Source organism: Stegastes partitus, unplaced genomic scaffold (assembly GCF_000690725.1).
Source record: "Stegastes partitus isolate 25-593 unplaced genomic scaffold, Stegastes_partitus-1.0.2 Scaffold2023, whole genome shotgun sequence".
In the NCBI taxonomy this organism is placed as follows: domain Eukaryota; kingdom Metazoa; phylum Chordata; class Actinopteri; family Pomacentridae; genus Stegastes; species Stegastes partitus.
In genome coordinates, this window is record NW_007579754.1 from 85748 (window position 1) to 99211 (window position 13464).

Here is a 13464-nt window from a genome sequence, read left to right on the forward strand (position 1 = left end):
TTTGGGTGGAATAAACCTTTAAAACCACAACTTGTTAGCTAGAATGCACTATTTCAATGGAATAAACAGTCATAACTTTAAGTACTTTGACAAAAAGTGCTATTTTGGTGGAATAAAACTTTGAAAGTTTTGTTGAAATAAATCTTGAAAATCATGAATTGTTAGAAAGTATATAAGTTTGGTGGAATAAACGTTGAAAACTCTGAATCCTTGGACAGAAAATAATATTTCTTGTGGAATAAACCTTTGAAAGTTGAAGTAGTTGGACAGAAAGTAGTATTTTGAGTGGGACAACCCTTTAAAACCATAACTTGTTAGTCAGATTGTACTGCTTGTGTGAAATAAACCTTTCGAAGCATTAGTACTTGGACAGAAACAAGTACTTTTGGGTGGAACAAACCTTTAAAACCACAACTTGTTCGTTCGAATGTTCTATTTCAATAGAGCAAACATTCATAACAATAAGTATTTGGACAAAAAAATGCTGTTTTGGTGGAATAAGCTTTTGAAACTATAAATATTTAGACAGAAAGTCAGATTTTTGTTGAAATAAACCTTCCAAAATCATGAATTGTTAGAAAGTATATCACTTTGGTGGAATAAACTTTTAAAACTGTAAGTACATGGACAGAAAGTAGTTTTTTAAAAAAATGTGGAATAACCCTTTAAAACCATAACTTATTAGTCAGATCGTACAGTTTGCGTGAAATAAACCTTCAGAAGCATTAGTACTTGGAGAGAAATTTTGAATTTTGGGTGGAATAAACCTTTAAATCCACAACTTATTCAATGAATGCACTATGCCAATGGAATAAACATTCATAACTTGAAGTACTTGGACAAAAAGTGCTATTTTGGTGGAATAAAACTTTGAAACTTTTGTTGAAATAAATCTTGAAAATCATGAATTGTTAGTAAGTATATCAGTTTGGTGGAATAAACGTTTAAAACTATGAATACTTGGACAAAATATAGTATTTCATGTGGAATAAAGCTTTGAAACATTCATTTGGTGGAATACACGTTTAAAACTGTAAGAACCTGGACAGAAAGAAGTATTTTTTGGTGGAATAGACCTTCAAAACATACTGGATGGGATACACCTTTGAAACCATAATTCATTCAATAGAAAGTACTAAATGAGTGAAATAAACCTTTAAAACTCTGAATACTTGGACAGAAAATAGTACTTCATGTGGAATAAACCTTTAAAAGTTTAAGCAGTTGCACAGAAACTAGCATGGTGGGTGGGACACACATTTTAGACCATAACTTCTTCGTTAGAAAGTACAATGTAGACCTTTAAAACTAGAAAAACTTGGACTGAAAGTGGTATTTTGGCTGAAATAAACCTTTAAAACCACACCATGTTAGATAGAAAATGCTAATTTTCTGGAGTAAACCTTTAAAACTATCAGTTCTTGGACAGAACACATGGAATAAACCTGTGAGACCAGAAATGGTTCATGAGGAGGCAATATCTTGGGTGGAATAACTCATTACTTCGTACATACAAACTGAGTAGATTAAACCTTTGAATTTATAAATACTTGGACAGAGAGTAGGAATTTGGGTGAAATACACCTTTAAAACCACAACCTGTGCATTTTAGTGATCATCCAGTTTTGTAGTTGGCGCTGTCGTAATAAACAAGGGTCCTGGAGAGGTGGTCCTGAAACTGCAGCCTCGTCTGCTGCAGACAACACAACATCACAGTGTCCACGGCTCGTTAAAGTTAAAGTAAATTAGGCAACTGGGAAAAATACAAAACAGTAAAATACAGTCATTATATAAAATTTCCATTTTATTATTAAATAGAAACAAAAATAAAGGCTTAGGTTGGTTGTTTTTTAACAGCTTCATGCTTCTTCTGTGTATATTGTGTTGATTTTTTGCGCTGTAAACTCCAGCGATGCATCTTTTTACAATATGATACAGTGATCTCCAAAACAAAACTTAACTAGCAGTCAGCTACATTCATTTCCAATTCTGGCATTTTGTTTTTTAAAGAACATTTGGTAAGAGGTCACACTGATTACAAACTGAGATAAAAATGTAATATGATTAAGTCTTTATCAGACAAGGAGCTGAGCAGAACCTCCATGCGATCGTATCACTTCATGTGTAACCGGCATTGTGTCTCCTACTACTGCAGGGGTTGCTTCAGTTCAAACAGTCCTGTTCCTCCTTTCACTACCTTCCCCACCACCAGGCAGGCTGAGGGCGACACCAGCTGATCGTGTGACCCTGAAACGAAAAGCAGAATCGTCATTAGCAAAACCACAGAGGACAGCAGCGGCCTCGAGACTACGTGACTTTTAACTGAATGTGTAATTGTTTGGCGCCCTGGTGGGTCAACAGGTTGAGCAGCGAAGGGTTCGAATCTGGTCCACTTCCTCCACTCGTCTGCCGACTTTCCTGTCTTTCTCTCCACTTAATTGTCTAATAAAGCCGGAAGGCCAAAAAAAAAAATTCTCTCTCTATATATATATAAATGTACTTGTCCAAAAAACAACAAATACTACGGGGCAGCTACAATCCGTGTCCTGCCTTGTTTTTGGATTGCAAATGAGGTGTAAGGACGCATAAACGACCAGTAGTCTTTCTGTCTTTGCCTGTATAATCATCAAACCCGAATGAAAACCAAAAGTACGACCTTGTACTTATATGACTCACCGGATCAGTGAATTAGCTTTCCCACACTTATGTAACAGCATACAATAGAGGTGTATAAATCTCTCAAGAATCACATTACTTCTAAGCTACACAGTGGAGTGTTTCCTCTTAAGAACAGAACATTAGGAAATCAGAGTGAAGTTGACCTTTCTTTTTTTTCTTTTAAAGTCATTTTTTGGGCCTTTCGTGCCTTTATTCAATAGAACAGGGGAGAAGAATGGGGGAGGGCCCTGTAGCAAAGAGTCATGAGCCGGATTTGAACTCATTACCCTGCGTCGGGGACTTCAGCCCCTGTACATGGGACGCCAGCTCAACTATGTGAGCTATCGCGGCGCCCCGAAGTTGACCTTTCTGAATGTAGAAGGTCATATCTTGATCATTTTATCCAAAAGAAGAAACTGCCTCCATGAGACACCCTCCAAACACGATATGTCTGGCCATGGCGGAGGCGTATTGAGGCATAAAAACAAGACTCTAAAAAAGCCTTGATCAATAACTAATCTGTTGCAGGGCTTTCCTCGTTATTTTCTATGCATCATTATTGTTGTTATCATTATCCTCCTGTACTCACCCAGCATAGTAGCCTGTTTGAGGAATTTGTAGCTGGTCTCGAAGGTCATCTGCTGCAGAGGGGAGGAGTTTGATCCGATGGCGTGCCGGTTCAACGGCTTGTAAACACCTTCAAAACACATGTAGTCGGCCACCAGCGACAGATGTCTGGGGTCAACCTCGATACCTGGAGACAGAGAGAGAATCTTAGAAAATCTGAGTAGGTTTGAGAGCTCTGCGTTTTAACTGCACGCGTGTAAGTTTGTTCGCGTACCGTAGACGGCAAAGACATCTTTGATCTCCTTCTCGATGACCTTCAGAGCCACTTCGATCCCGTATGTTTTCGCCATCGCATGGACCTCGTTGGAGTACAGTCGGTTGATGTCCAAGATCTGGGGGAAGAAATACGGTCTCAGTGCTATTTAGTCATAAACAGCAACGTTAATGGTCAAAGCTGAATAAAATAAGTCCAACTGTCGCTCTGGATCTGTGGAAAACAAATGTGATAAAACTGTATGTAGTCACAGTTGGACGGTCACATTGTAAACAACACAGTGTATTTCTGTATCTAAAATCTAATCATAGATATTAAATTAAACCACTTAATGCTCAAATAATTTCCCAAAAGCCTCCATAATAGTATCTGGTAACATTTTCCAGATATTCACTCGAATTAATCATTAAAGTGTTTTTTAGTAATTATAACCAGACTGCATTGGAGATGTCTTGACTAGTTCACATGATAGACAACGAACTAAACAGTAGATCCCTGCACTCTCGATCAGAGCAATGAAAATGGAATAAGAGAAATCTTGTACACAAAGGTGTCCATCATATTTTCACTGCTTGTTAATTTCTTAGTAAGTTAATACGGCTACACTCTCCTACCTGGAGCTTTAAGTACCCAACATAAACATTGTTATCTGGAGTCAAACAAGAAAATAACAACTCCATATAATTAAAATGCACAAAGACAATTCATCCAGTAAGATGCACATTGTCGCACTTCAGAGATGAACACAAAGTGACACTACTGCAAGACACCAAGTTCCAATTTGATGGTAATTGGCAGCTCCGAGTGTCAGTGGGTGAATGACAAACATGTCGCACAGCACTTTGCAGAACCCGGCTAAGATTAAAAAGCAGCATAAAACTTCCCGTGTTCTAAGTGACACTGTATACATACGTCGCTGTATTTGAATATTTCGTGCATGTTGATGCCCTCCGTGTTGAGAACCGTCTCCTTTTCTCCGGTCTTGGTCGTGGTTTCGCTCAGCAGGCAGCGTGTCAGACCCCTGGTTTCCATGATGACTGCATTCTGGGCCAGTGTCGACAGGACTGAGGCCAGGTCGAAGTGAATCTTGCTCACCGGCAACGCCAGGTCAACCTACGGAGTGGGAGACAAGAGGAGGGCTGCTGAATCAACGCCAACACTCCTTTATGTTGCAGTCGTGTGAAGCTCCTGTGCTCTAACCCGTCGTGTTCACTGATGGTTAATGCCTTCTACCTGTAGAGCCAACTTTGTGTATATAGGACCAGCTTTTTACGGCTACAGCTGCCGTTTCTTGCTGGGTTACGTGTCAGATGTTCACGAGAGGCCGCAAAATCCAAGGTTGGATTCCAAGCAACCTCCACTGCGTGTGATACCAGCTTATCGTTCCTCTCATGTTTCCTCTCTGCCCACTCAACTACCCAATAAAGGCAATGATGCAACAAAAATCCAAGCGCCTACAGAGAAACTCTCTCACATCAGTCAAACAAATAGCAGCAGGAGGAGGAAGAAGGGGACTTTTGAAGTTGCTACAGTCAAGCTACCAGACTCCAGACAGAAGGTTGGAGGATGAGAAAAACGTGTCCGCAGCTGCATTGATGAAGGGATGTGGTTGACACACTAAGAAGGTGAGAAAAAGTTAAGGCAAGAATGTGAGTCATAACAAACTGAAAAGGAGAGTACATGTGACTCGACAATCCCACACTAAATGTATAACATTCTTTTATGTCGGATTGTCAAGACGGAGGTCGAGATACAAGGAGGGCTTGATGCTTGAAGGCTCATTTGTTGTTAATATTTATTGTTCATAGATGTTATAATAGCTGGTAGGGCAGGTCCGTATAGCACTTTCTGGTCTCTGGGTATTCAGGCCCAACTAATGATGAATATCCCACGGTCAGGGGGACACTTCCACCCCGGGGCAGTGCTCCGACAGAGTGGAAGTGGCCGGAACGCACAGGCAGTACTTGGCTGCTGATGCCAGTTTAGAACAGCGGTCACACTTTTTTCCCCACTATTGGTGGCGGCGGCATCTGTGTTTGCTTCCATAAACACTGAGCATGCTCGCTGCGTGTGACGCCATCATGTCCTCTTCTGCGCATTTGGGTCGTATGAAGTTCACACAGCAGATCACATACAAGTCGCATTTAACTGGAAATGTGAACGAACTCGCAAAAAAATCAGATATCACAAAAAAAAATCTGAATTGAGCATCAAGTCCTGCAGTGTGAACGTAGCCAATCTGTGGGATTGTTCAGTCAGATAATACGCCATTGTCCTGATTGGTGACATAAAATGTCACGTTGGAGTCAGAATCCAAGGCTGTCAGTATGTTAAGGCTACTTTCTATGGGTTCTGTTCGTTTTTCCTAAAAACCCATTGGATAGCAAGGTTTTCGGATTGTTAAGGGTCGGATTGTTAAGGGTCGGATTATCAAGTCACGACTGTACATTCAGAATGGGAAAACTGCATAAAGCAGTTACGCAAATAAATGACTATGCTGACATGATCTGGGACTTCCAAACCGGTATTTGTTGGCAAGTAGCCTGGGTGTGAAAAAGTGGTGACCTCTCAACTTGGACTTTCCTCCTTGGTATAGATTGACTCACGTCTAAAGTCAGACTATATGGTTGGAATTGTGTCATAAGACACAAGTCATTCATTATTTGCAATCCTTTTTTTAAGGGAGCTAAGACTTGCAAAGAAGCAGCAGGGCCTCTGAACAAGAACAAAACACGCCCTGTCCTGTGTTCATATTTAAACCCCACTGCTCATTCTCTGCTCAACGTGTCAGTGGTGGAGCTCTGTGACAGGGTTAAAAAAAAGCACCGAGTATTTTTAAATGAACTCTTTCAGAACTGATAGTAGTTTACAGCTGCAAGTAAAAAAAAAAAAAAAAAGCTCTAACCTGAGAAGGAACTCACCTCACACCAGAGCTCATGCTGGCAGTCGTAGCAGTAGCTCTCTATGGCAGAGTTGGACGTCAGAACAGAGTTCACTCTCATCTGATCCAGAGTCTCCCGTCCTGCGTCTGTTTTCCCTTTCTTACTCTTCCTTTCATCTCTCACTCCTGCAGACTCTGGCTGAGGCTCCTCCACAGCGTTCGTCTCCGAGTTCTCCTCCGCCTTCTCCTCCATCTGCTCTTCATCATCCACCTCATCGTCGTTGCCTTCGTCCTCGTCCTGACTTTCGTAGTCGACCTGCAGAGGAGAGCGAGTGAGAGTCCATCAGGCTTCTTGGTGTCAGCGGTTAACAGTACGAGGACTTCGATGTGGGATCTAACAAGGTAACCGTCGGGGCACCATTACTTATTTTTATAAGTCATCCAGACGGTCAATAAACACACACTGACTCTGCAAACCCACTGAACGTATCTGTACAATATATATATATATATATACGACTATCATCTACAACATGGCACTTGAACTTGTGACACTATTTCTACCTACATTGCTTCTGTGTTGTTTTATGCTTTTTTGTTTTTCTTTTACGTTGCATGACTTTTGTGATTGTGTTGAAGGATTTATTTTGATTGATGAGGATGTTTTATGATGTTGCAATATCGCTGTAATATAAACACAATAACACTAAATGCATCTTATCTTTTATGCAAACAATGACACATGAATCCACTTCTTTCCTTCTGCATGGAAAGAGGTACTGAAAAGTGTTCAGAATAGCAAAAGCTGCAAACACTGAAGACAAACCTTATCATGTCCCATCTGCATTACATTATTGACTTTGCTTCAAGATGACTAATCCTGTTTTATTTTTAGCACCATAAATAATTGACAGGATTATTTCACAAGAATCACACCGCATCGCAAAGGTCAATACAGACGGGGTGCCTTTGCTTAGATTAAAACCAGTCCAACCTCATACAGAGACAATGCCGCAAAAACAACACTGAAATATTTGCCTGACAGGTTAATTAACAACCAAACAGTAGTTTAAAAATGGAAAAGGGACACAAAACAGTGCAAAGGAAAGTCGTAACATCCGTCAGTACAGACTCAGGAGACCACTACGATCCACTACGGTAAAGAAATCCCCTTCATGCAAGTCTTGATTCATGTTCTGCTTGAGCGCAGCACGTGAACACCAAATCCTGGGCTTAAAGCCAACTAAAGCATAGTTGGACTTAAGGCAGATTAAGGGCAAACGCTGTTTCATGGTGGTCTGATACAAGGTGCATTCAAAAAGTTGCAAGACTTCCTGTGATGCACATGATGAGACCACGGTGTGCAGGGAGCAGAGATGAAAAACTGTAGGAGGAGAGTAAAGTTATTTCAGTCACCTGCAACGACCATGGATAAGCCGTATAGTTACTTATGCCGCATTTACAGGTCGCAAAACGGTGATATTTCAATGCATCTGGGCCGTTGGTTTACACGTAAACGAAGCTACGAGTCACCGAAAATGATCACATCTGAAAACTGGCCAAAGTGGAGATTTGGAAAAACTCCGTCTTTACGTTTGCGTGTAGAGGAGACGGAGTTTGACGTCACAGGATGCCACAAAAGCAGCATCAGCGTCGTGTGTGCGACCATGTTTACAGTTTGGCTACTGTCATAATCATTACAAATGGATGCTGTTGAAGCAGTGCTTATTTTTCCATTTATGCAAACGCTTTTGGCCTATTTGCATTTACATTCAGCAATGGTATATTATGTGGAGGAACTTCTCTGTCGGCCCAAACAAACGACTCGTGCCATTATCGTTGAAGTAATAGCAAATAATGGCTTTATGCTTCTCGCTACACTGCCCCCTATAGGTTTGGCAGATCAAAGCAGCTCTTAACGACGTGTTTCTGCGGGTTTGTGCAAACGAGGATCTTTCTAAAAACGATCTGGTGTGAACGACGTTATTTTTGAAAACGTAGATCCGTTTTTGAAAATACCCGGCTACGTGTCAATGTGGCCTTAAAGTCTGTGTGTGTTTTGTTTGCCATCACAGAAAAAGATTAATGCGGTCATGTTTGAGTCATGTTACCATGGCGACCTCCTGCATTCTTCACAGCAGTCTGAATCACGATTAACCACAGATAGGAACAGAAACGCAAACGCTGAGGTATGCAGGTCGTTATAACTGTAGGTAGCAGCGGTGGACTGCGCTCGCTTTCATGATTTCCTGAATATTTCTGGGGTTTACTTTGGCTACCTCAGCGTCTTTTATTAATAAGACAAATGCACCAGTAGATAGAAAGACATGTAGGCATTCAGCTCGCATGATAACGGCACGCGGATAGCAGCAGATTTACATTAATACACTATTAAACTAATAAGCTAGCACATGTCAATATTTGTCAATGATTCCTTTGCACCAGCTCCAAGTTAGAAGCAGGCCTTGATTACACAAATATTCAGGCCAGATTACATTGATGCCAGACTAAAATAGCTGTGCAAAAAGTTTCCCCTGAATCCAGATGAATGTTCAGACATGTCCAAAGCCAAGTTAGGTTTAAGGTTCTCTACTGAAGAGGACTGGGGAAGGAACAGCTTCAACCACATGAAGTAATCTAATCCATCTTTATACCTCCTCCTCCTGTTTGCCTCTTCTCTTGGCATCTGAAGCGTCAGCGTCTCCCTCGTTGCCCTGATCATCAACGATCTCTCTCTCCTCCTCTCCCTCCCCATCGTCCAACTGAAGAGAGTAAAGAAAAAGACAAGAAAGATTTTAGTGTGTTCGAGGAGGGAAAAGAGAAGCGACACTGTGAACCCTGACGAACAAATTAAAAACAGACCCCTGCTGTGTCCGCCGCCCCCTCGCCGTCCACGTCCTTGTCTCTGGGGGTGGCCTTCCTCGTCTCCACGGCGATGGAGGCCAGCTTGGCGGAGCGCTTCTTAATGGCTTCGAGGAGGAGACGGAAAAACCTTGGAGGATAAACAGAGAAGATGAGAGGTGAATATCAGGTTACTTCCTAATGATTGCTGACACGGGAGGAACTCACACACACACACACACACACACACACCTTGTTTCCATGTAGCGGAGGATCTGGTGAGGCGATAACAGTTTATCCTCGCTGTAACGCTCAGCTGGCAGGAAGTGGAAGGTGACTTTAAACGTCCGCAGCTTGTGGTGATTTTCAATCCGCAGTTTCTCCACAACATCCACCTTCTGCAGCACCTGCACACACACACACACACACACACACACACACACACACAGAAGATAAAACCTCATTAATCCTGTGAGAAATTATTTGACCAAATTACTCAACATGTACGACACGTTGCTGAAAACAAAAACAAGCTTAAACAAGACTAGAATAAAAAAAAGTAATACTTTTTAAGGATTCTGAGGCAGTCAAGTAATATCACGTATATTAATGAAATATTGAACATGATACTGGAGTATTCACATTAAAACATCCATCATCTATACACCGCTTAATCCTCACTAGGGTCATGGGGGGCTGGAGTCTATGCCAGCTGACTTAGTGTGAAGGCAGGGGACACCTTGGACAGGTCACCAGTCTATCTACAATTTCATTTTGCAGACATTTTTATCCAAAGCGACACACAAGTAAGGATCTAGTCAGGAGAGAACAATCTAGATAAATGCCATAGAACAAGTTCAAGTGTGATAGGGCGTTGGTACCAATAGCAGGCTGTGTGGGAGGGAATAGGATTTTCTTTTTTGTTTATTTGTTCTCAGGCAGTCAAGCGCAAAGGTGTTCAGTGAAGAACTGGTCTTCAGTATTTTCTTAAAGACTGAGAGGGAGTCAGCAGATTGAACAGAGTTTGGTAACTGGTTCCACCAGCGGGGAACCACAGAAGAGAAGAGTCTAGCTATCGACCTCGGGCCCTGTTGTGGCGGTTGCATCAGGCGGTTTTTGTTGGTCGAGCGTAGTGAGCAGAGGGAGTGTCGATCTGAATGACAGCGTTCAGGTAGGAGGGAGCTGTTCTCGGTGTGGTTTTGTAAGCAAGTGTCAGGGTTTTGAATTTGATGCGGGCAGCAACTGGAAGCCAGTGAAGCGATCTGAACAGTGGGGTGACGTGTGTTGCTTTTGTCTATCACAGGGCTGCACTTGGAGACAAACACTCACATTCACACCTACGGACAATTTAGAATCACCAATTAACCTCAACATGTTTTTGGACTGTGTGGGAGGAAGCCGGAGAACCGGGGGAGAACCCACGCTGCATGGAGAGAACACGGAGACTCCACACAGGAAGATCGCGGGTGTCCTCACCGGGATGCAAACCGGCGACCTTCTAGCTGTGAGGCAACGATGCTAACCACTGAGCCACCTTGCAGCCCCACATATATAGAAATATCGCATCCAAAAAAGTAAAACATTACACATTACACTGACATGTTGTACATAAAACTTTGCATGAGAAAATGAAAGATGACACGTGATTCTGAAACTGACGTTGCACAGCAGCAGTGAGGTCTAGAGGTCAGTTTTTCTAAGTACACCAACATTTTTAAAGCACGTGACTCACAGTCACAGTCACAGTGAGATGTAAACGAGGAAATGAAATTATTTTCTTTTTAAAAAGAGGGAAGAGAAGAGCAAGAAGTGGCACCATTAAACAAGAAAATGAGAAGCAACAGAGAGTGTTCTCACCTCAGCCAGACACACTCTGGTCAGCTTCTTGCGCAGCGTCTTGGCTCTCTTCAATGCCTTCCTGTTGTTCAGCACCGGAACGCTCATCATGGGGGTTTTGATGTTGGAGCTGGCCACCATCAGGATCTCTCTCAGTCTGTGGGGTGGACAGATGTTGGATCATGATGTGTGATGGATGAAGCAGAGCAGAGGACCAAAGTGAGAAGACGTGGTGGTGATGTAGGAAGGAACACTACAGTTACAGAGCACTGGGCAGGACACACTGGGCTGTACTCACACACTCTCACGCCACAAAGTCTGCTTCTCGGTTATTTATTATATTTATATACTATTTGTCACTCTTAGCTGATTACTTCTACTTCTTCGTCTTCTTTTCCTTCTTATATTTCTTCTTCTTCTATGAAGTGTTTCAGAAAGTTACAGGACTGGTGTCACAAAAGATAGATTTCAAACTACAAACTACGAGTTTTCCCCTTCAGTTGATCAACCAGCACGTCTACAGAGAGATCCTGTGGCGTTTGCTTCGTTCAGTGTGCGAGAAGAGGCGAGAGTCGTGGCTGCTTCACCATGACAACCTGCTCACAACGCCCTGAGCATCCCACAGTTCCTGGCTGAGAAGAACATCTCCGTGCTGGAGCAACCTCCCTACTCACCCCACCTGGCTCCGTGGGATCTGTTCCTCTTCCCCAAGCTCAAGGGGGTCATCAAGGGGACCCGCTTCGAAGACGTGGACCACATTGGAAGTGTGTTAGACTCCAGGGGGATTACTTGGAAGGGGAAAACTCGTAATTTGGATTTGAAGTATATCTTTTGTGACACCAGTCCTGGAGCTTTTCTGACACACCTCGTATGTCTTCTATTAATCCTCCTATTTCTTCTACTCTTCCTAGTACTCATACTACTAACACTACTACGACTTCACAGGTTGAAATACTACAATGTACACGGGTAAAATAAAACAGGCATAAATAAATAAACTTGTTAAAAGCGGTTCCTCCAGGAGATTTCTAACAAGTTTCTCAGCCATAAAGGTTCCTCCAGGGGGGATGTTCCTGAGAGTGACTCGATGCTCTCCTGATGCTGAGAGCGTGGACGCTGGTTTGTGAGGAGAATATTTTGACATCACACGGCGGTATCGTTTCAGTATCGAGTATTGACGTACCGATGTTAGAGATTCAGTATTATTTGAAAGCTTTTTAACAAGATGTTGAGGCAAGGTTTTTAAAAAAAAATATTATTATTATTATTTATTTACCGGACTAAAAAACAAACAAACTCAAAAGTCTGTACTGTGTCTACAAATGTCTGGTTGCGTCAAATATCTCACAGCTAATGTGAAATACAATCTCACCTGCAGCTGCAGCCAACAGACAAGACAAAGATAGAAAGCAATTAAACCTGCAGCAGCGTGTCCACCTGCTGCACACAGAAGTGGTTTTAAGGATCTTCTATTTGTTCATAAAGCCACACAGGGGTTTGGAAATCCCCCTACTCGCCCGCTCCTATTCACAGGTTTGAACTGTGCCATAATTGAGGTTGGTGGGTGTGAGACCAAATGTGGGTTTGTGGTCGCAGCTCGAAGGCTTGAGGGGGGAAAAAAAGTTTCAAATGTTCCTCTTCCAGAAAAATCTGCATTTTGGAACTCAACCTTACAGTTTATATACATATATATAAAATTCACATCTACATTATACGTACTAAGTTGGCTAAAAGGTAGAAAAACGTTGACATTACTAACAATAAGTGAAGACCCTTAAGATTTCTTTGTACAAGCCCCCTGCAGGCCCTGGCTGATACCTCGATATGCACATAAAAAGGCAGAGCTTGGTGAGTCTTTACCGAGGGATTCCCAGAGTCACGTTCATCTCTCCTCTGCCGGCGAAGTGGAAGGTGTTGAGGGTCATCTGGGTGGAGGGCTCCCCGATGGACTGAGCTGCCAGCAGGCCCACGGCTTCACCCGGATCACACAGAGAACGCTGCCACTTGTAGTGCAGCAGCTGGCGGAGACTGACAACGCGCACAGATATAAAAAGAACGGTTATCTTACATCATACAAAGACTGAACAGAGTAAATGTCAGATCTGGGAGAAGATAAGTTCATTTATTAATTTTAGGTCTGTTTCCTTCAGGACTGATCACTGCTGTAGTTTAATTAATGAAGTGATGTAACTGTGCTGGTTACAGTCGGGGGTGTTTACATGATCCGGTCCATCCACCAACAATAATATATTCATGTTACTACTACTGCTGCTGGCTGTAGTACTACTAATACTGATAATAATGATGCTGCTACTACAACTGAAAAAACTCCTACTACTGCTAATAAAACTACCACTAATAAAAAAGTACTAGTACTACTACTGCTGCTGCTATTACTACTAATACA

At 42.2% G+C, this 13464-nt stretch overlaps 1 protein-coding gene across 1 annotated transcript; it reads right to left on the reverse strand.

Moving 5' to 3' along the window:
- Positions 1-1786: 1786 nt before the first annotated feature.
- Positions 1787-13126, reverse strand: LOC103373600 (DNA-directed RNA polymerase I subunit RPA1-like; the record flags this gene model as incomplete). The annotated part of the gene is made up of 10 exons (XM_008303519.1): positions 1787-2247; positions 3248-3412; positions 3500-3617; positions 4412-4612; positions 6421-6696; positions 9035-9142; positions 9243-9372; positions 9474-9628; positions 11079-11214; positions 12918-13126. Coding segments are annotated over 10 exons (1599 nt in total), but the record flags the coding sequence as incomplete, so codon positions are not given.
- Positions 13127-13464: the final 338 nt, after the last annotated feature.